The sequence below is a fragment of the Pristis pectinata genome, chromosome 18 (genome assembly GCF_009764475.1).
Source record: "Pristis pectinata isolate sPriPec2 chromosome 18, sPriPec2.1.pri, whole genome shotgun sequence".
Classification (NCBI taxonomy): Eukaryota; Metazoa; Chordata; class Chondrichthyes; order Rhinopristiformes; family Pristidae; genus Pristis; species Pristis pectinata.
Genome location: NC_067422.1, coordinates 14,572,525 through 14,595,654, shown reverse-complemented (window position 1 = coordinate 14,595,654; position 23,130 = coordinate 14,572,525). Strand labels below are relative to the sequence as shown.

The following is a 23,130-nucleotide window of genomic DNA, read 5'->3' as shown; positions in this document are numbered from 1 at the left end:
GAAGTAAACTTGTTAGTCTGAAGGATATGGCAGTGACCAGAGAGCTAAACTATTGGGAACAGTAAATATTCTTGCTAAATCAGTTACATTTCATTCTTTAAATGTAGTTTATTTTGAAGGTTGGAGGGTAGAATTTCTGCAGCACTTTATAAGACTACACTGTTTCCAGCTGTGATATATTTCTTTTATGAATTAAGACATAAATTACACAAAGAGACAATCAATGCCATAAATAATTCCTGGTATCAGCTCATTATTTGTAGCATAAGGAATGGTATAAATATTAGATGATCAACTCAGTGACGTTTCAATAGCTTGTGTCACCTCTTGTTGATGGGAAGCTTAGATTATTCGAGGTTGTTTCCAGTAATATGACTTAGGAGGTTTGACCAACTTATATTATCTACTGTTGTCTAAAATGTAAGATGACAATGAGTTGTTGCTGCCGTGATGCACTTAGAATCATACAAAGGAGGCCATTCAGCCCATAATTCCTACTCTGCTGATTAGTCCCATTAATACCTTCCCCTCAACTTTCTCTATTATAAGGAGAATATCCTTGGTTTCACTTGAAGTACAACATCCCTGGTAATTGATCCAATAAATCTCCTTTGTACCCTCTTTAAAGCCTTGACATCTTTTCTAAAATGTGAATCCCAGAACTGTGGCCAAATGAGTGACTTATAAACTTGTTTTCAAACAAACAATTCACTAATGCTTTATAAAATTGATGTTTCTCAACTGAAGAATTTCATAATAGCTGAATTGCATCCAGGAATGTGAGCTACTGGATTAAATATCAAACATTGTTAAATTTAACCAGATTCAGTTAAGCCATTAGTAATTGGTTGGTTTGTAATTCCAGTTTCTCAAAATAAAGCAGATTTCAATTCATGTTATGGTCAGAAACTCTGCTCTAATGGGACATTTAAGATTACATATAAACTGATGATTAAACTTCCAATGTTCAAGATCAATTGAGTGCCATACCTTGTTTTTTTTTGTTCTAACTAGATTGACTTAGCGGAGGAAGCGTACAAGAAGAGAAAAGCAGAACGAACTACAAGGGAGAGAGCATTTCTTTACTTCATCCGTTTTTTGCTCAATTTGTTTATCATGATTGTATTGACTGGCACTTTCTATGTCATTTATCAAGCAACAAAATCATCTCAAAATTTCCAGAGGAAGGTGAGCATATAGACACCAATAGATAAAGTTAAAGAACGTTGAATGATTATGTTACAAGCATAAAAGCTCCACAGACCCAGGGATCCAGATTCAGTCCTGATCTTGGGTGCTGTCAGGGAGGAGCTTGCACATTCTCTTTGTGAACGTATGGATTTCCACCAGATGCTTTGTGGTTTCCTCACACAACCCAAAGACATGCTCATCAGTAATTGGCTACTGTAAATTGCCCCTTAGTGCAGGTAAATAGCAAAAGATAAGAAAAAAGATAGTTGAGTTGTATGTAAGAGTGAGATTAAGTTGCAAGGCTGTAGGGAAATAAGAAGCAGAATGGTATTGTCCTGTTGGTAGCTGTGATGGACCCAAAGGGTTGAATGGTCATGGTCTGTATCGTAATATGTGAGAATAAACAGCTGAAAGCAAGACCATTATTGCCTATGGAACCACATTTACGCTGCACCCTAATCATCTAATCCAATCTGCATTTCTTTATTCCTTTCTCCCTTGGGAATTTACCTGCCTTCTGCCTTTCCTTAAGGTATTCACTTCAGCAGCTCCATCTGGTTGCAAGTTCAAATCCAAACCATTTTAAAATATTTCTCCTGCATTAAGAATATACAAGTGACTGTGTGTTTTTTGTGCCCATTTTTGAATATACAAAAGGAAAACTCATATTTTTGGTTTACTATTGTCACACGTACTGAGATACAGTGGAAAGCTTATTGTTTGTGTGCCATCCAGACAGATCTTTCCATACATAAGTACATCGAAGTAGTTATAAAGAAAACAGAATGGAGAATATAGCATTACAGTTACAGAGAAGGTGCAGTGCAAGTAGACAAATAAAGTTCAAGGGCCTTATTACTAACATTTTTTAAAGGTTGCTGAATCTCATCCACATTCCATTTAAGCCATTGACCAAAAAATACTTGGCCAGTCCAACTTAGTTTCTCTTCAGTTTATTGTAGTTATAATGCTTCATTCAATTTTTGATAATTGTGCAAAATCAAACAGATGGTATTGGATTTATTTGGGGGATAAAAATCCATTGTGTTTACAAAATACGTACAGATAACACAAAAAGATAGAAAAGGCTACAAACTTTATGGAGGATGTAATCTGATGTCATCAGATAATAAATAAAAGGCCATAATTCTGAGAAGAATTAAATTCCTAAATGTCTAGTAATAATTTTATTTGACTGATTTTACATGTTTAAATGCTGGAAAAAACACATATTAATTTATAGATTACATCATTTAAACTTTGAGTTAATTTATGAAGTAAACAGTCATGAAAAGCTCAAAATTGCCCTATTTAATATTAAATTTGGGAACTAACTTCAAAGCACAGTGCAAGTATTTTCAGCAAAATAGCAAAGGGAAATAAAAATGGGAAGAAATGAAAGTGATAAAAGCACCCTGAAGATGGAACAGGTGGAATATGGGAGAGATTAACATTTCTTTGGCTCAGAAACTTGGCTGAGGGAGGGCAAGTGCTCCCAGAGTTTGGCTACAGCACCAGTGCAACAGCTGGGTTGACACATCCCACCAGCTCCACCTTTGGTCTTCAGTTTCTTTAGTCTTTGCCCAAACTGGTTATCCCTTTCCCAAAGAAGTTTTAATTCTACTTCATTCAGGTGTATGCCAGTAGTAATATTGGAATTCAGAATCAAAATGATCCTGTATTGGGATCTGAAATTCGGGTCTCCGGCATGGAGGACCAGCACCAAAGATTTAACTCTTGGAACCTTGGGGCTGAAATGTATTTTTATATTTATCAAATAATCTATCTTTTTCCCAGGAGAATAGAATCGGGAGATTTGCATTCATCACGGAATTCTTCATGGAATATCTGCCATCCATTATCCTCACTGTTAACAACATTCTTCTGCCATGCTTATTTTGGATAATTATCCAATATGAAGAGTACCCACCAAACACTGAAATCAATTTGATATTAATCAGGTGAACCTTCTAACTGTTTCTCCATACAATTAAATCTGTGATTAAATATGATCTTTTTTAATGCTGTGACTATTGATAGTCTGAGACCTATTAGGCAGAATCTTAAAAGTAATTGAAAATGCACTGTGTTGTAATTTATACATAAGGTCTATTCTTCCAGAGTTTGTAACAAGCCAATTTTTTTTGTGCAAAAATTGCCCAACTAATTTCACTTCAGGTACCATATTTATATCATGCTTCCTTAATGGCCTAAACCAGTGTAATATTTGGGTCAGAACATGGTACAACTTGCAACAAAGCAGAATAAGTGGAAGTTTAATTGTTGGATCTGAAATTATGCGAGGCCGAGTTGGGGTTAACAGGAAGAACCGATTACTCTTGTCAGAAGGATCACTAGCTTTAAGTTAATTGGTAAAAGGATTAAAGGGGATTTAAGGAAACTTTTTTTTTCAACCAAAGAGAAATATAGGTCTAGAACTCTCTACCTGAGAGGGTGGTAGAGGTAGAAATATCCACATATTTAAAATGAACTGGGTGAGCACCTGAAGAGCCTTAACCTACAAAGCTATGACTGAGAGCTTTGAAGTGGGAGCAGCCCAAACAGCTCAACTTTTGGACCTAATTGGATGAATGGCCTTCTTTTGTGCCATCTGTGATTCTGTGGTTATTGCCTAACTAAAGCTACACCACAGTAATGAACAAAAAGGAAAGAATGTTTCTACAGTATATTTCATGCATTCAGAAAGTTCCCAAATGCTTCATTGCTGATGAATTAATTTTGAAAGTAATTTAGTGCTGTAATGTTGATAAAAGTGAAAAACTTATGATAGTTGTTGAAGTTAATGTAGTTATTGGATAAATATTGAGGAAGATGCTGAGAAAAGTGTTCTGCACTGTTCAGACAGTACTAAGGAGATTTTTACAGGCTTTGTATTAACATCTCATGCTACAAAAGAACATGTGCAATAATTCAGGACCTATCAGGCACTGCACTGAAGTGTCAGCATAGATCTTTATTTTTCTAAAGAGGCCTTATGAGGGGAAGAAAAATTATCACCAACAAATATTAATACATAATTATTAAAATAGAAAAAAAAATCCCAGAATACATTCAGCTTTCCACTGGCTCATAGAATGAAAGGCCTTATAGATTGGGAAGTTTCCAAGTGGGATCCTCTGCATGTGCTGTTACTTAGTCTTGGTTGAGGCAACAATAAAGACTTCAATTAGTACTGATGAACAAATGAGTTGGTCTGAAATAGGGTGGAAGGCAGGAGAGATTGAATGGTACAAATTGTGGTGATGTGGCTGAAAGAGTGGATAGTGACTCATGAATAACAAAAGGTAGATCTGGAAGAGATGTAAAAAGGAGGAAGCAAATAAATATAGAAATTACCAGAAGAAAGATGGTGTTTGTTGGAAATATCAGATACCTGCAGCAGCTGATTACCTGATGTGGTTAGAGTCTGGAAGGCTGTAATGTCCCTAATTAGAAGATGAGGTCTTGTTCCTCAAGCTTGCAAGGGATCTTGAAGGAACAGTGTTGGGGGCCAAAGACAGAGAGGTCAGAGTGTGAGTAATTAAAGTAACAGACTATTGGATGCTTGCGACCATACTTCCAGATTGAAGGAAAGTGTTTTGCAACCTGCGTTTGATTTCTTCAATGTAAAGGGCTATCACACTTATCAAATGCAGTGTACTAAATTGGAAGAAGTACAAGTACATAGCTCCCTCTCCTGGAAAGAGTGTGTGTGGCCCTGGATGGCAGGAAGTGTTAAAGATGTAAGGCCAGCTCTTGGATCTGCTGATCACTACCCTGCACTCCATAGTAATTGTCATCTATAACCATGCACCATCTAACTCTTAGACAAAACTCCTTACTGTCCAAGTAGTTGGTGCAGTATTTTTATCCAGCACCATCGCAATCATGGGAATATCAGAAGTGGAACTGGCAAACTTGTGTAAAATCGCTTATAGCTCTTGTTCAGGGTCTTTCATTCAAAGAGCCAGTGGAAAGCTGAATATATTCTGGGAATTTTTTTCTGTTTTTATTAATTAATTATATATTAATTTTTGAAGGTAATTTTTCGTCCTGTCTTGAGGCTGCTTTAGAAAATGAAAAATTTAGGCTGACACTTCAGTGCAGTACATAGGGAGTGCTGAATTGCTACGCATGCCATTTTCTAGATGAGATGTTAAAACAAGCCCATAAAAATCTCTGGTATAAATTATCAGATTGCAACATAATAACAGCATCTCTCAAATAAAACACTGTGTCTATATTAATATTGAACTAATGGTTTATACTTTTACCCAGCAACAGAAGATTAAATTTAGCAGGACCATAAAAAACATAGAACATTTCGAACATGGAACAGTACAGCACAGTACAGACCCTTCGGCCTACGGTGTTGTGCCAACCTATATTAACTTTATCCACGTTCAAACCATCCCCCTCTCTACTTCACCTCCCATAACCCTCTATTTTTCTTTCATTCATGTGCCCATCTAACAGTCTCTTAAATGAAGCTATCGTTTCAACCCCAACCACTACCCCTGGCAGTGCATTCCAGGCACCCACCACTCTCTGTGTAAACAACCTACCTCTGACATCTCCCCTGAACTTTCCTCCACACACCTTAGGGTGACCTCTAGTATTGGCCATTACTGCCCTGAGGAAAAGTGCTGGCTGTCCACTCTGTCTATGCCTCTCATAATCTTATATGCCTCCATCAAGTCACCTCTCATCATCTGTCACTCCAAAGGGAACAGCCCTTACTCACTCTACCTCTCCTCATAAGATATGCTCTCCAATCCAGGCAGCATCTTTGTAAGTCTCCTCTGCACCCTCTCCAATGCTTCCACATCCTTCCTATAATGTGGTGTCCAGAACTGAACAGAATATTCCGAGTATGGACTAACCAGAGTCTTATAGAGCTGCAATATTACCTCTTGGCTCTTGAACTCAATCCCCCGGCTAATGAGGGCTAGCACACCATATGCCTTCTTAACCACCCTATCAACTTGCATGGCAACTTTGAGGGATCTATGTACTTGGACCCCAAGATCTCCCTATTCTTCCACACTGCTAAGAATCCTGCCATTAACCATGTACTCGCATTCAAGTTCGATCTTCCAAAGTGTATCACTTCACACTTCTCCGGATTGAACTCCATCTGCCACTTCTCCACCCAGCTCTGCATCCTGTCTAAATCCCGTTGCAACCTACGACAACCTTCTGCACTATTACGCCACCAACCTTCGTATCATCTGCAAACTTACCAACCCACCCTTCCACTTCTTCATCCTAGTAATTTATAAAAATCACAAAGAGCAGGGGTTCCAGAACAGATCCCTGTGGAACACCACTTGTCACTGACCTCCAGGTTGAATACTCTCCTTCTAGAACCACACTCAGCTTCTGTGGGCAAGCCAGTTCCGAATCCATGCAGCCAAGTCTCCAAGGATCCCATGCCTCATGACTTTCTGGATGGGCCTACCTTGTCAAACCCCTTACTAAAATCCATGCTCACCACATCCACCGCTCTACCGTCATCAATTTGTTTTGTCACCTCCTCGAAAAACTCAATTAGGCTCGTGAGGCACGACCTGCCCTTCACAAAGCTATGCTGACTATCCCGAATAAGACTATGCTTCTCCAAGTGCTCATAAATCCTGTCCCTAAGAATCCTCTCCAATAGTTTGCCCACCACTGACCTAAGACTCACTGGTCTATAATTCCCAGGATTATCCCTTTTACCTTTCTTGAACAATGGAACAATGTTTGCCATCCTCTCATCCTCCGGTACCACTGCTGTGGCCGGGGAGGACTCAAAGTTCATTGTTAACGCTCCAACAATTCTTTTCCCTCGCTTCCCATAGTACCTGGGGTATATCCTATCCGACGCCGGGAATTTATCTATCCTAATGCCTTGTAGTAGCTCCAACACTGCTTCTTTCTTAACCTCGACATGCTCCAACACATTCACCTGTTCTACGCTCACCTTACACTCGTCTAAGTCCCTCTCCCTGGTGAACACTGAAGCAAAATATTAATACAGGACCACCCCTACCTCCTTTGCCTCCAGGCACATTTTTCCCCCCTTATCCCTGAGTGGTCCTACCCTCACCCTCGTCATCCTCTTGTTCCTCACATACATGTAGAACACCTCAGGGTTTTCTTTAACCCTACTTGCCAAGGCCATCTCATGTCCCTTTCTCGCTCTCCTAAGTCCCTTCTTCAGCTCCTTCTTGGCTACCTTATAACTTTCAAGAGCCCTGTCTGATTTTTGCTTTCTAAACCTTAAAATGTTTCCTTCTTCCTCTTGACTAAACCTCCTATGTCTCTTGTTAACCATGGTTCCTTCACCCTACCATCCTTTCCTTGTCTCAGCAGTACAATCCAATCTAGCATCCCACATAAGTGGTCCCTAAATATTCTCCACATTTCTGTGGTACATTTACCAGAGAACATCTGTTCCCAATTTATGCTCCCAAGTTCCCGCCTAATGCCCTTGTAATTTGCCCTCCCCCAATTAAATACTTTCCTGTAATGTCTGTTCCTCTCCTTGAAAAGAGAAACAAATAAATGGCCATCTGTAAAGCGATTGATGACTTCTGACATGTTTAAGTTTCTCATTCTTTTTCCATTTAGGTGTACCTTTTTAAGGCTGACCAATCTGGGCATGTTGGTGTTCTCTCTGTGGCAGCAGGTCACCTGCTCTGATGGGAAAAGTAAAAAGGATTGTGAAACCTGCGGTTACAACATACATTACCAGGTGAATAAGAAGGCACTAATAATGAGTTATTGGAGACCTCAGTGGTGGGTTACAGGTCTGATCATGCACTCATAGAGTAAGTCCACTTTACTCTTCTGATCTGATTAGTGAGGTTATGGACAGAAAGTAGAATTTCAGCCCTGGCATTCTCTCTGGATTACTCTTAGTGGACTTGGTGGAAACAAGAAGGTCATTACCGCTGACCTGAGAGTATAAGGCATAACTTGCATTGGCATATCATCATGTCACATCCCCAAGAAGTGCCAAAGTGCTTTGCAAGCAATGATTCATTTTGGAAATGCAGTTACTTTTGTTATGCAAACCAATTATCTTACGAGCAACAGAGGTGACTCATGGTTAATCTGTTTCCTGGTGGCGTTCCTTAAAGTGAGGCTTTTGGCTATTACACTGTGATAACTCCCAGTTGTTCTGTAAATAATCTCTTTGGATGCTTTACTCCCAATGAAATGGGAAGGCCTGCCTGAAAGACATTATCTCCAATAATTCTGCTCCTTTCATTCTGCACTGATGCGTCATTCTAGATTGTGCGCTAAAAAATCTAAGAGCCAGCCAACTTAATTAGGGATGTGACCATTATCATCCTAACCAAGCTGTAAATTTGGGATGAGACAGTAGAAAGGTGACAAATGATGACCACAAAGGATATAAAATAGAGAAGAAGAGACTACAGACGATGGAATCTGAAGCAACAAACAATCTGCTGGACGAACTCAGCGGATCGAGCAACATCTGTGGGAGGAAAGGAATTGTCAATGTTTTGGGTGGAAACCCTGCATCAGGATATAAAATAAATCAATTTTGTTGTTGATCTATTTTGACTGAATTTCAGGTTCACAGTATCACTCCCCCTCCGATAATCACTGAACTCATTGAGGACATACACATTCACACACATGCATGTTATATGTGTCTGTTCAAAGCAGCCCACCAAATTTAGATTTCTGTACGTTGCCTTGTGAATGGATACATCTCTAAAGGAGTAATCTGAATTATGGGATGCCAGTGTACAAATGAATTTATTCTCAATGAGCCAATAGATTGGGCCAAAATTGTGAATTCAGTTTGAGCATTTCATGTGCTGTATTCAGGCCAAACTTTGGTTGCTTAAAGCTGTGCTTAATTGCCAGGCAATGTTCCAACTCTTGTTGGATCTGTTGTTCGAAAACAATACCAGGGAAAGTGTTCAGAAGCGGAGTGATTAAAAACACTTTGCTTTTGAATGATTTGTATGAGTTAAGGATAGGATGTCCTTTCTGTGCAATTTCTCAACATCAAGCTGACATTCATTTCGCAGTGCTCTTTACAGGTTTACTGAGATAATTTGTGCTTGATCCTCCAGTGTTGGGAGACGAAGATTGGGCAAGAAATGTACAAGCTGTTCTTGTTTGATTTTCTAGCTGCCATCGGTGTCACATATTGTGTGGAACTTCCAAGAAAGTAAGCAATCTTGAAAAAAATACCTTATGCTGTCAAACTGAGATTGGGGGACTTGACAGATGTTTTAGAATTAAAAGAAGACTTTAACAAGATAATAGATTATTTCTAGTGTTCAGATGGTATTTAGTCTCTAGATTATTTCGCCAGAAATAATCTATTATTTTGTTAAAGTATTCCTATTTACAGAAGTTTGTAGAAGCTGTAACATTCAATGATTGTATATAATGTAAAAAGCAGTTTAGCACACAAGCAAACTGTAAGTTTGGGATGAATCATTAGAAGGGTGACAACCCAACCAACATAACCAATCTATAGGTTTGAGATGTAAGGTCATGAAGACAAAATGATATAAAAGGTGATAATAAATACCAGGTTGATGCTGATTTGTCTTGGTTGAATACAGGGGAGATACGCAACACCTGTGGAAGATATGCCTATTTGAAATGATAGGTGAATCCATCTTTTAAAAGTAATTTCTGATATAGCTTTGGATGTATTCAAAACTCATCCTATCTACAATTTAATATATACATCTGTTCTGTTCATATAGGTATCCTTGTAAGTTATATTTCATTAAATATGTTGCATGTGAATTCCTTTACCGGCCTACCCAGACAAGAAATGAATGGATTGTGTTTCTGCAAGAGAATATCCTTACACTGTTTTTTTCAATGTTTAGATTCCTGGCGGATCATGTTACCTTTGAGTTACCGAAGATATTGCAAAAGCCGCACTTCATCATTCCAGAAAATGTTTTGAATATTGTTAATGGACAAACTATCGTCTGGGTTGGAATGTTTTATTCTCCATTGCTACCGCTTCTCAATGCCATCAAATGCATAATCACTTTCTACATGAAAAAGGTAGATGAAAGAACATCATCACTACAGCTAAAAGTTGGTTTTAAATTAAAGACAATCACCAGTAGTTGTGTACATTGGAGCTCAAAGCAATCTTCTGTATGTGAAGTTAATGTTCTGGTAATTCTAATGAATGCAAACTTTCTTGTTGACAACAAATATTTTGCAGAAAAGCTGTGCATAAATGTAAGATGATTTTTACTTTTCAGCCCTATCGGTAGTTCAAGTCCAAATTCAAAATCATATCAGACCCTAAGAAACAGATTCTAATCAGGGACCCAAACAAAAATGGGAATGATGTGTTTGGGCCATTCATATGGAGGTCTCATGAAAATGATGGCAGGAGGGAACCAAGCAATAACTACTGCAGTGTGTTTTTTTGGCTCACTACTCAGTGGAAAAACTGAATATCATTTTGGACCCATACACTTTTTATCCAAAGCCACTGGGACTTGGGGTTATGCAGCATTGATGCTTTGGTTGCAAATGACAGAATAAATAATTACATCTTTTTAATTCAGTGAACAGCACAGCCTACTGTCTTTATAATTTGTGTTTACAATTGGCATGGGCAGGAAAATGTCGATATGATTATGTAAACATAATTGTTTTAAAGCCTCATTATGCTACACAAAAAGACCCATCATCTCTGTACTTTTAAAGTCGTTGCCCAGGTATTATTTGCAGCATCCCTGCTCCTCATTGAGATCATTCATTTCCAGCCACCAGTGGTAAAATGGCAGTCATCCAATTTTTCAATGCTTCAGAGAGCTCCATATCAAATTAATTATCTAATCACTGTAGCACAGTAGAAAAAGAAGTGTGATAATGACCAGACAATCTTTGGAGTGCTGAATAATAGAGAATAGCTGTTTATTTAATACGGAGAAACACAGATCCACTTGGTGTGGTGTAGCAAATTCACCTTATCCAGTAAATGCCTGAATATAATATGTTCTCTTTTCTATGATCTTATCTGCAGCACAGTCTGTATTATTACTGTCGTCCTGCGAGAAGGTTGTTTCGAGCATCCAGCTCTAAGATTTTCTTTCAGCTGACGCTGTTGTTTGGATTGACTTTAGCATTGGTCCCAGTTGTTGGTCATATACTTACGTAAGTATAAATCTCAGCAGGATGACTCATATTCACCTTTATTCAACTAGATTTTGTATTAATAGTACTCAGGAGGCAGATACCACAAAACTGCTGCCACAAAACAACAAATTTCACGACATATGTCAATAATAATAAACCAGATTTTGATTCTGAGATACATTATTTTGCGACGACTTGGATAGCGATTTCCATAGTTAATGTGTGTACGGTTAAACCTGAAAATACCAAAATTGCATTTAGAGATCCCCACACCTCCATGGACTGGGGTGTAAACTCCACACCAATGGATTTGGCATTGCAACATCATTAAGTTGAGAGGTTGGGTATTCTGTGAGAACTGACTCACCTCCTAACACTACAAGACCATTCCAACATCTGCAAGGCTGAAATCAGGAGCTCCATGGAATACTCTCCACTTGCCTGGATGAGCGCAGCATCAAAAATTCTCAACACCACCCAGGACAAAGCAGCCCAGTTGGTTGGCAATCCATCAACCATCCTAAACATTCACTTTTTCCACCAGTGGTGGATAGTGGCTACAGTATGTGCCATTTACAAAATGCACTGCAGTTACTTGCCCTGGGAAGTGGTAACAAAACTAACAAAAGCAGTAGTTGCATGGGACATCACTTGTAGGTTCCCCTCCAAGTCGCACACCATCCTAACTTGGAACTGTATCATCAGTCCTTTATCATTCCTGGGTCTGAATCCTAGAATTTCATCCCCTACAACTCTGTAGCTCAACAGCACCTTCTCTAAGGAAATCAGGGATGGGCCATAAATGGCATTGATGCCCATATCCCAAAAATGAATGAAACAAAACCAACCTAACCCACTAGTTAACCACTAAACAAGTCAGAACAAAATTAGTGGTCCAATCAAGAATAATTGAATTTTTTAATAGTAAGTATAATTTACTACCAAATTATTTCATTCAAACAGTACCATAGCAGGTACTGTTCATCTGCTGCTGACTACAAAATTCTGGCCCTCATTTGAGGGAGAAGGCTACGAGGGAGGGAGGGTAAGGATGAAATCCTGTGCTGGAGTTTACATATAAATGTTAAGATGTATGCATTAGGAGCAGGAGTAGATCATCGGCTTCTCACTATTGAATAAGCTGATGGCTGATCTGATTGTAACCTCAACTCTGCATTCTCATCTAGCCACTATGACCTTTCAACCCCCTTTGCCTATCTAGAATCTATCTACCTTTCCCTTAAAAATATTCAAAAGTCTGCTTCCAATGCCCTTTGAGCAAGTGAATTCCAAAGACTGCTGACTCTCTGAAAGAAAAGAAAAAACTTTTAAGACACAGATGAGGCTTCTTAAAAAAAACAGTTCTAGATTCTCCATCAAGAGGAACTTTCATTTCCACATCCATCCTGTGAAGTCCCCTCAGGATGTTGTATGTTTTAATCTTGTCTCCTCTCAGCTCTTCTGAAATCCAGTGGATACAAGCCTGGGCTATCCAACATTTTCTTACAGGACAATCCACCTATTCCATGTATTAGTTAGTAAACCTTCTTACAACATCTTAACAACTTTTCTGAGATAAGGAGATCAGTACTGCATACAGTACTCCATATCGGGTTTCACCAATGGCTTACTGTATATAGCTGAAGCATAACTTCCCCACTTTTGTATTCAGTTCTCCTAGCAATAAACTAGCTTTCCTAATCACTGGAGTGCTTTCACAGTAGCCTTTTGTAAGCCATCTGGAACCCTCTGTTTCTACATTCTCTCACCATTTAGATAATGTGCTCCTTTTGTATTGTTCCTGCCAAAATGGATAGTTTTACATTTTCCACAATATATGCCATTTACCAGACCTTGTCCCACTCAGTTAAACTCTCTGTACCCCTTTGTATGCTCCTTATGTCCCCTTCATATCTTCATTGCAGAATAAGAAGATAAACCATTTGTGCAGTAATGTAAAACTCTTCTCTATGATGGGACCATTAACATAATCTTGCCTGTTAACTCCAACATTTACATGTGACCAAGCATCATCATCTTGTTCATCAACTTTATTTGGATCCTATCCGGCTCCTTCTTTCTCTGCAGGAACATTTCCTACATCCCAAGTTCTCTCTCCTCTGCATTTTGTTTTCTACTCACGGTTTGGCATTGAATTGAACATTCTAACCGACACTTCCTAGAATGCCTCAGTAAAGATTATCCAGTCAAATTGTACGTTTGTATATTAACAAGGTTACCAGTTCTCTTTCGCATCATCTCTGCAATTATCCTTTCTGTACATCCTTTGAATGTTAATTGTGCATGTTGAAAGGTTAATTGAGTTTAGTGCTATTTTCATCTGTTTTCACATGGATTATTTGTACTGATAATGTTAGTTCAAATCTTGGAGCAGGATTATGCAAGTGAGAATGCCAAATGTTCTCTTCTTAGGCTTCATCCATCCAAGGCATGTGGTCCATTTCGATATTATGAATCAGCTTGGGGAATTGTTCCAGAAGTTGTTACAAGACTTCCACAACAGGCACAGAAATTTCTTATCCACATTAAATCTGAAGCCTTTCTGTTGATATTGATCACTGTTTTATGGTAAGAGTGGCAACAGATCATCATAAAAATTGGTTGATTTATTTACTATTGTCACATGTGCCAAGGTACAGTGAAAAACCTGTCTTGCATACCATTCATACAGTTCAATTCATTACACAGTGCATTGAGGTAGTATAAGATAAAACAATAATAGAATGCAGAATAAAGTGTTACAGTTACAGACAAAGTGCAATGCAGGGAGTTTAGTAATTTTGAGAGACATAGAATATAGATTTAAAAGAGTAGAATGATTATAATAGAAGTAATAAATAGAGAGCAATTTGCAACGCGTCATCATGCTCTGGCACCGTCTTGAGAGAGGGTAGCAAGGCTAATAGTGTGACATTTTAAATGTTGAATAGAATAATGAGTGGTCTAAAAGACATTTGTAACTGTCCTACTTTCAGATGGTACAGTGCAATTATAATAAGGTACTATTTAATCACTGGAATGCAATCTCTACAGCACTTACATAAAAATTGTCTTACATATGCTGTGTTTATATAGGAAAACAACTTGTAACTGCTTCAGTTAGGTAAACAGCTAACAGATCCCAGCCTGGAAATGTAAGGATAATCTACAAAAATTCACACACAGATTGAATGGGCTAGCCTGCTGGGGTTGCTGAGTAATTTTTTTCCAAGAAGCATACTAGAAATATACAGAGGATATCCACTGTATGATCTTGATTCCTCTAAGAATTAAGAAAATTATCACACTAAATAATGATATCCCAGGTTAAATAGTGAATTAATAATTATGGTTAAATATATAGTCAAACAGATGAATATATCAAACAAAAAATTAGTAGTAACCATTTCTCTGAAGCTAAACAAGCAAAACAATTTGCAACTTTTACAAGCCATTTTATAAGATCCTTTAATTGAATTTGTTGGTATTATTGCTTTCTCTACATTAAGTTCTATCTTAGTTCTGTGATATCAGTTCAATTGCAGAAATGTAAAATCAAGTGGAAGGTATGCATTGTTTGACAATCTTTCAATATCTCAGACCTCGTATACTGACTGTGGGGATTTTTTCTCTTACTGACTTTTTTTTGTTAATACCCTAGGGTAATAAGTAGCTACTGATCCCCGATTTAAAATGATTAATTGAGTTCGCATCTACTTTTGGACTTATACTGTTCTTTGCTTTGAAGTGTCCTTTGTAATTCCCTCTTGAATAACTTACACTCTCCCACCAGCAGAGAATAAAAATTCTCTCTATCCTATAGATTGGTTTTAAAATCTGAAAAATCAAAGCATTCTTTAATAATCTCTATTCTGGGGAAAACATGCCCAGTTTTTATAGTTTCTCCTCATAAACACTTGGGGGTTTTGTATGTTTTGGCTCTCAAAGTTTAACTTAAATCTTTAATGGCATTTTTTTGTTTAGTTTTGTTTTACTTGCCTAGCATATGTGTTTGCAGCAGTTATTGCCAGCCACCCTGAACTGGTTTTGAATTGAAAGTTTTGCTGTGCCATCTCAGCCATTCCTGTGGGTGATCTGTTTGTGGATTTACCCATGGTACCTCATTATCCCTAACTTATTCCAGTAATTGAATTTGGATTTCCCAGCCATCTTAGTGGGTTTAAACTCATATCTCCAGATGATTAATATTGGCCTATAGATTGCTAGCAAAAGAAAACTGCACAATATTAGTTGTGAATGTTTGGACACAAGGAAACAATGAACTTACAGAGTAGTGCTTGTGTGAACCAATGACTAAGAATTAAGTTTTGGTTGCAGTGTTCTTTTTTCAGTTAGGTGTATCTGCCAGTAGCTTTGCTCAGAGATAAACCAGGTATAGAATAACAGGTGTATTGGTAACATAATAATTGTGAAATGAAGAATGACCAAGCCCCATTTAGTTTTTCTTTTATTCTAATTATTTCTATCCCTGTTGGGGTGGACAACAATGTCACTGTATCTTGTACAATCATTTGCTTATCACAGAGAACTGATAGTGCAATCTTTCTGAAATAAAGTTGGCTGCAATTAAAATCAATTAGTAAATAGTGTCTACTACAACTGTTTATTCGTGAGATTATGGATCCTTTATAATACAAATGTAAATAATTATTACTTTTAAAAAATATATATAAATAGAAACTGATAAGAATATCACTGTTGCTATATAATTCCCATGTTTCCCATGAGCATGAAATGAATTGATTGTGTGCTCTCAAATGCCGTCTTCTTCATGGATATTATTTGAATAATATATTGAAATGCCAATCTTCAAAAACCTTTGCTGATATATACAAAAGATCAGTTGAGAACTAATAATTTTCTTGGACATTACATGTGAATAATAATAATATATTTATTATGCACAAACAACATAATCATATTTCTCCATTTCTTTCTTGTTAACAGTATAGTGCTGACAACATGTGTTGCTTTGGTTCGAGCTAACAGAAGGACTATTACCCGGCTGAAATGGCATTTAGCACTGGTAAGTACAAAAGTTGTGCCCCAGTCATATGATGCATTAGTGAGACCATATCTGGAGTGCTGTGTATAGTATTGCTCTCCTTACTTAAGAAAGCATGTCAATGTATTGGAAGCAGTTCAGAGATGCCTCTTAAGTACCAGTTTTGCTGCATTAAGTGATCTCCTTGTTTTATTTTACTATGAACATCTTTGACTGCAGATGCTGGAATCTGGATGAAAAACACTGTGATGCTGGAGAAACTCAGCAGGCCAGATAGCAAGATTGGCCTGCTGAGTTCCTCCAGCATCATAGCGTTTGAGCAAAAAATAGTTGCTTGAACACAGTGGAGGAGACAAAACTTTCAATGTTAATTCAAATATTCATGAATTCAAATATTCATTAATTGTGAACCATTTGTTCACTAGGCAGGAAAGGATAAGCAGTATTTGGTGAAAAAACTATCTACACGTTCTCAGCATCAAAGAAATTTTCATTTTCAAGACAGTTTTTCCAACAGCACTCAAGAAATCAACAGCTGGACTTGAACCTTACCGCAATGGAACAATGGAATAGTCTGTTGTGAGCAAAAATGAGAGAAGAGAAAATATTACTGAGGTCTTGCTTATTCTTTATTACTTAAAGAATGAATGATGTTCATCTGATACACATCTTCTATGTTTGCTGACAAGTTAGCCCTGCATACTCTTTACATCGTTATGCAGAATATATATCCATTGTTATTCTTGGCTACCTACTTTTGTGTGTGATATTTTGTAAATAAAGTTGAACTGCAACAAAATGCAATGGCTTCAAAAAGGGGAGAATCAGAATTTTAAAAAGAAATCCAGAAAAGGTATGTATGACAACACAATTTCATGAAAAGTGTCTCTGGACCCTTGTTTTGGCATATGAAATTCACTCAAAGAACAAAACAAAGAGATCTACAATGAAGTGAGGTAGGATTAGTATATTCACTCTAGGTTTTAGAGTCATAGAGTTACAGAGTTATACAGGACAGAAATCGGCCCTTTGACCTACCACATCCATGCTGACCATTACCCATCTACACTAATCACATTTGCCTGCATTAGGACCATATCCTTCTATGCCTTTTGTTGGAGAGATTCATCTTGCTTAACTTCTTTTAATTGAAATTGAGTAATTGGGGATCTGCTACCATATTGTGTTCCTTCACTTCCCCAGACCTCAACCACATACTGCATCAAAACAAAATCCCCCATGCCCCTTTTTGTTTCTTTATCAGATTCTCCAGTGTAGATTTGATTTTGTTTAGACCTATAGGAAAGTGGACTATGAATTTTCATATGCAAAACAAATATTTCATATATATATATATAGATACATATAAACATTTTTAAATACTTGTCAATTTTTTTGTTTCTATTTGAAATATGTTTATAATGGTTGGCTTCTTGAAATAAAATGCAATTTATAATAATGCTTTCTGACTGATTTTCTAAGGTTTGTTCCTTAAGAAATAAAGATTTGAAATCTTTAAGTAACAATATGAAGGTAACTCATTATAAGAGGTCTGGAATGTCCATGGACTCTCCCAAAGCTGCTGTACAGTTAATGGATTACTTTTGAATTGTAGTCACTGTAGTCATGACCCCAAAAGGCATTTAAGTAAATAACTAACTGATCTAATTTTATTTTATAGAAACAGATAATTCTGGAATCACTCATTAAGTCAGGCACAGTACCTGCACAGTGGGGACGAGCGAACATTTCAGCTAAGTTACTATTAATAATGGAAAACATCACAGCCTGTTATAATAACCAGTGTGAAAAAGAATGAGAGAGGATGAAAGACCCATGGATGGAAAAAGAAAATGATGAGGGACCTCTAAGTGGTTAGGTGGAGAACAACCCAACTGAAATAATAATACATTTTATGTCACTGACCAGAGGAAGGCGTGATTATTGCAGAAAGATGTATTGACCTAGAAGCCTGAGTAGTTAATGCCGGCAAATTGAGTTGGGAGGTATATGAAGCTCTGTCAAAGCAGTGTGGGACCAGTAGTCAATGTGATTAACATAGAATACACACATAGAATATACATAGAATATGCACAGCACAGGAACAGGCCCTTCGACCCACAATGTCTGTGCTGACCATGATGCCAAATTAAACTAAACCTATCTGCCTGTACATGATCCATATCCCTCCATTGCCTGCCTGCCTAAATGCCTTTTTAATGCTAGTGTCTGCTTCCACCACCGCTGCTGGCAGCAAGTTCCAGGCACCTACCACTCTCTGTATAAAAAAAAACTTACCCTGCACATCTCCTTAAACTTACCCCAAGCAAAATGTGAGTGAAGAGGCTAACCTGGTTCACCATCTCACATGAATGGTCACAACTACCACAATTATGGGATTAACTAACGGAGTGGCTTGTCACACACTTCTCCAAAATAATTGGAAAGGTTTGCCCAGTTTATTGTTTTGGATGACTATTGCGTGATAAATATTTTTTCCTTTTTCCACAGACCATGATTCACCATCAGCAGGTTCTGCTTAGGTTTCACGTTTTCACTTTTACTGCGATTGCCAGCCTCACTCTGAATACATTCGCATTTCACTTTGTAACCTGATCGGAAATAGAATGAATGAAGGCTTGTTCTGCCTGGGTGAGAGTTAATTATCAAACCAATGCCTCACCAGGAATCTTCATCAGCCTGAAGTGTTGGCTGATGAAGGATCCTGGACCCAAAACTCTCTCACTACAAATGCAGCTATACCTGCTGAGTATTTGAAGCATTTTCTATATTAATCTAGGTACCAAACCTGGTCTGATTTCCAGCAGCTGCAGTATTTTGCCTTTTCAATTTCAAATGGATAAACGAGGGGAAACTGGAGAAATTAGGTCTTTTCTCCTTGGAGCAGAGGAGGTTAAGAGGGGATATAATCGAAATATATAAAAATATGAAGGGTATAGATAGGGTAGACTGCAGCAAACTTTTCTCCATATCAGAGGCAGATAACTTCAGAGAATTTCAGCCTTTATACTGGCTATCTCCTCTTTATACTGTCAAACTTGATGTAGGTTCTCGACCCGAAATGTCAACCATCCCTTTGCCTCCACGGATGCTGATTGATCTGCTGATTTCCTCCAATAGCTTGTTTTTTTTTTGTTCACATTGTCATTGACTACGTTTTGACTAAATTCATCACAGGACTGTGAAGACTGCTTATGATCACTCAGCAATTTCACAAATATTGACTAGCAGGCCGTGCGATATGGCTGGCATGGTTGACCATCTGGCAGTACGTGCAGGTTGTGAGATATGGGCGAGAGGCTTGCAGCAATGGTATGTGTGTGCAGGAACAGTGTAAGGTCATCGAGCCATACAGCAAGAAAACAGTCCCCTCAGCCCATTGTGTCCATGGCAGCTATCAGATACCTATCTATTCTAATCCCATTTCCTCACATTCAGCCCATAGCCTTCAATGCCCTGGCACTTCAGGAGCTGACCGGAATACTTTTCAAATGTTGGGAGAGTATCTGGGCTTATCACCCCTCAGACAGTGAGTTCCACATTGCAGCCATCTCCAGGGTGTTGCCTGCGTTGGAACCTTTCCACTGTAAGGAGAGATGTGGTGCGTTTGTTCTCTTTGGAGACACAAGAGACTGCAGATGCTGGAATCTGGAGCAACACGTGAGATGCTGAAGGAACTCAGCGGTCAAGCAGTTCTAAAAAAGGATGTCCTGCAGTGGAAGGCCTCATCTTCCTCAAATTCCCTCTAAGTCTCCTACCCCTTATCTAAACCTATAGTTACAGACACTACTGCTAAGGAAAATGTTTCCCCTATCTACTCATAATATTGTATATCTCAGTGAGGTCCTTAAGAGAACAACACACGCGATGCTGCAGGAATTCAATGGATCAGGCAGGGAAGCCAGGACATCCTTTTTCAGAATCCATTACAAACCCACTGACTCCCACCGCTAGCTCAACTACACCTCCTCCCACCCTGTCCTCCCAAGGACGCCATTCCCTTTCCTCAGTTCCTTCATCTTCGCTGCATCTGTTCTCGTGATGAGGCCTTCCACTGCAGGACATCCTTTTTTAGAACTGCTTGACCACTGAGTTTCTTCGGCATCTCATGTGTTTCTCCAGATTCCAGCATCTGCAGTCTCTTGTGTCTCCAAAGAGAACAAACCCACCACATCTCTCCTTACAGTGGGAAGGTTCCAATGCAAGCGACATCCTGGTGAATCTCCACTGCACGCTATCCAGTGCAATCACATCCTTCCAGTAGTATGGCATGGGATGGTGCATGGTACTCCAGCTATGGCCTGACCAATGTTTTATAAAGTTGTACCATAAGCTCCCTGCTCTTGCATTCTTTGCCCAGACTAATGAAGAAAGCATCCCTTGTACCTTCTTAACCACCTTATCTATCTACGCTGCCTGCAGGGATCCTTGGACATATGGTCAGTACTTCCTAGGGTCCTATCATTCATTGTGTGTTTCCAAGCCTTATTAGACCTCCCAAATGCCTGGCCTTACAATTTTCGAGATTAAATTCCATCTGTCATTTCTCTGCCTATCTTAGATCCTTAGGGAACTTCAGAGATAATACAGAGGTGGAAAGGAAACTTGTGCTGTTGATGTTGTCCACAGTAATGCCTTTGACAGTGCTCTTATATAGTATTAAAAGCACTATATCATTGTAAGTGTTGCTTCCGTGTTCTAGTGTGTAGATTCTGGCTTCCCTTTCAACCTCCTTCTGATGTGTCTGAGAATCTTGGGATTGTTTTCTCCCAATCTGAGTGATTCCTCAGTGCTGCCACATCAGGTTCCCTGCAGAATGATCCCCGACACCTGCTCTGCTGCAGCGCAGCTCCCCTTCAGACAGTGTAGATAGCGAAGGGTGCCCGACCTCAGACGTTAGCTCTGTTTCCCTTTCCACAGATGCTATCTGACCTGCTGAGAATTTCCAGCACTTGCTGTTTTTATTTCAGGGAACAGAATTTGTGGCCAGTGGTGAAATCACAGCGCTTCCCACCAAGCTCAACATAAAATGATCCCCGCAAGCAACTGGTAGAGAGAATGGCCTCTTTTTCACTGCCTGGTGTCAGGTTTAGCAGGACACTTCCTTCCACGAGTCACAATGCCATTAAGCTGACAAGGTAGCTACTCACATGAAAGAATTCTCACAGACCGAACACCAGGAAACAATTTGATTTAAACATTATGGAGCGTGCTAAAACCTTCCCTTAAAATCGAAGCAATATGTGACAAAGAAATCTCCCTATTTCTTTGGTACTTTAAATTATTTTATGAATCCATTCAAGGACATTAAACACACAGAGGAACTGATAGTTGGTTGAGCAACATTTATGGCTGAGTACGCCATTTAAAAACTCAAGCCTCACCTAACTTGGTGTAACAGTTTAAAGTTACTTTTTACTGGGACTAATTTCCCGCTGGTTTAAGTGATTTCAATAGAGTAGATTATGAAAACATGACGAATCACTGACTCCAAATTTGGCACATCCCTTTTAAATCACACAAATGTGAAAATCTCAAAGTCGCTATCAATTTCAGGAAAGAAGATATTTTTATTAGTCACATGTACATCGAAACACACAGTGAAATGCATCTTTTTTTGCGTAGTGTGTTCTGGGGGCAGCCCGCAAGTGTCGCCACATTTCAGGCGCCGACATAGCATGCCCACAACTTCCTAACCCGTACGTCTTTGGAATGTGGGAGGAAACCGGAGCACCCGGAGTAAACCCATGCAGACACAGGGAGAACGTACAAACTCCTCACAGACAGTGGCCAGATTTGAACCCCGGTCGCTGGCGCTGTAAAGTGTTATGCTAACCACCACATTAAAGACAGCGAATTCTGGTTCTTTGGTTGCTAATACTACGAAATCCCAAGTCCATTTTGGACGGCAGGCAATGTCAATTACATGTTATGACTATGTGATTGAAAGGCTACAACCATCTGATCTCATGCCTTTTAAGTGTAAGAGAGTCTGTACTGTCTGTCAATGGAAGATTCCTCTGTCAATGGTCAGAGTTGAAATAATCTGAGGCGCATTAATTTAATTAGTATTAAGCGTTCTTCTTTTAAATCTGATTAAAATAGATCTTATTTAACGTCTGCGCTGTTAGATTTCCAATGTGTGTCCCTTTTAGAACCTTCCGAAGTTCCCAAGGGACTGGGTTCGAACACTCGGGGTGACGGTACAATACAAAAGTGATGCATGGTGTGAACCCTGTGAACTGTCCGTAACTGATATGAATTTCTTCTTGCTACTGATTTAAATCTGTTCAATTATCGACATTTAATTGCAGCCCCGAGTTCCCTCAATGCTGTTTACTTAACACAGAACCTTGGTTTCCTCACACTGGGAAACCGAAACTCAGCAGAGAGCTGAGAAACCGTTTCCATTTCCCCAGATTTTCTTAAATTGAAATAAATTGATGAAGACGAAATTAAATAAGAAAAATACATGATAACTTTCATAAATATTGTAAAGTATTATTTTACCGCATATCGTCCGAAAAAAAGTAGTTCTTAAAATTGGTATTTAAATTGTTTCTATCATTTTATAAGCGGCTCATACTTTGGAGATGTTTCCTAAGAGTGACGACGCCTTTGCAAGGAATGATTGGTGAGTGTGCCTGCAGAGGTGTTTTGATTGGCTGTTATTAGCATGAGTCAAGTCAAGCAAGCCAATCGGAATCAGAGAGACCGGGAAGGTGGTTTGGGGGCTGAAA

The 23,130-nt window shown here is 38.7% G+C and overlaps 1 protein-coding gene across 2 annotated transcripts in view; it reads left to right on the top strand.

Moving 5' to 3' along the window:
• LOC127579951 (transmembrane channel-like protein 7) overlaps positions 1–17,828 on the top strand; it is a 34,092-nt gene extending 16,264 nt beyond the window's left edge. Inside the window, exons 8-16 of one of the 2 annotated variants that reach the window (XM_052033035.1) lie at positions 1,015–1,188; positions 2,989–3,152; positions 7,807–7,930; positions 9,291–9,388; positions 10,068–10,251; positions 11,231–11,361; positions 13,777–13,932; positions 16,312–16,390; positions 16,887–17,828. In XM_052033035.1, the coding sequence (XP_051888995.1) occupies positions 1,015–1,188; positions 2,989–3,152; positions 7,807–7,930; positions 9,291–9,388; positions 10,068–10,251; positions 11,231–11,361; positions 13,777–13,932; positions 16,312–16,390; positions 16,887–16,952 (1,176 nt within the window). In that variant the 3' untranslated portion in view covers positions 16,953–17,828. Of the gene's footprint in view, positions 1–1,014; positions 1,189–2,988; positions 3,153–7,806; positions 7,931–9,290; positions 9,389–10,067; positions 10,252–11,230; positions 11,362–13,776; positions 13,933–16,311; positions 16,391–16,794 lie in introns of both variants that reach the window. The other variant, XM_052033034.1, reaches the window with a different exon arrangement.
• Positions 17,829–23,130: the final 5,302 nt, after the last annotated feature.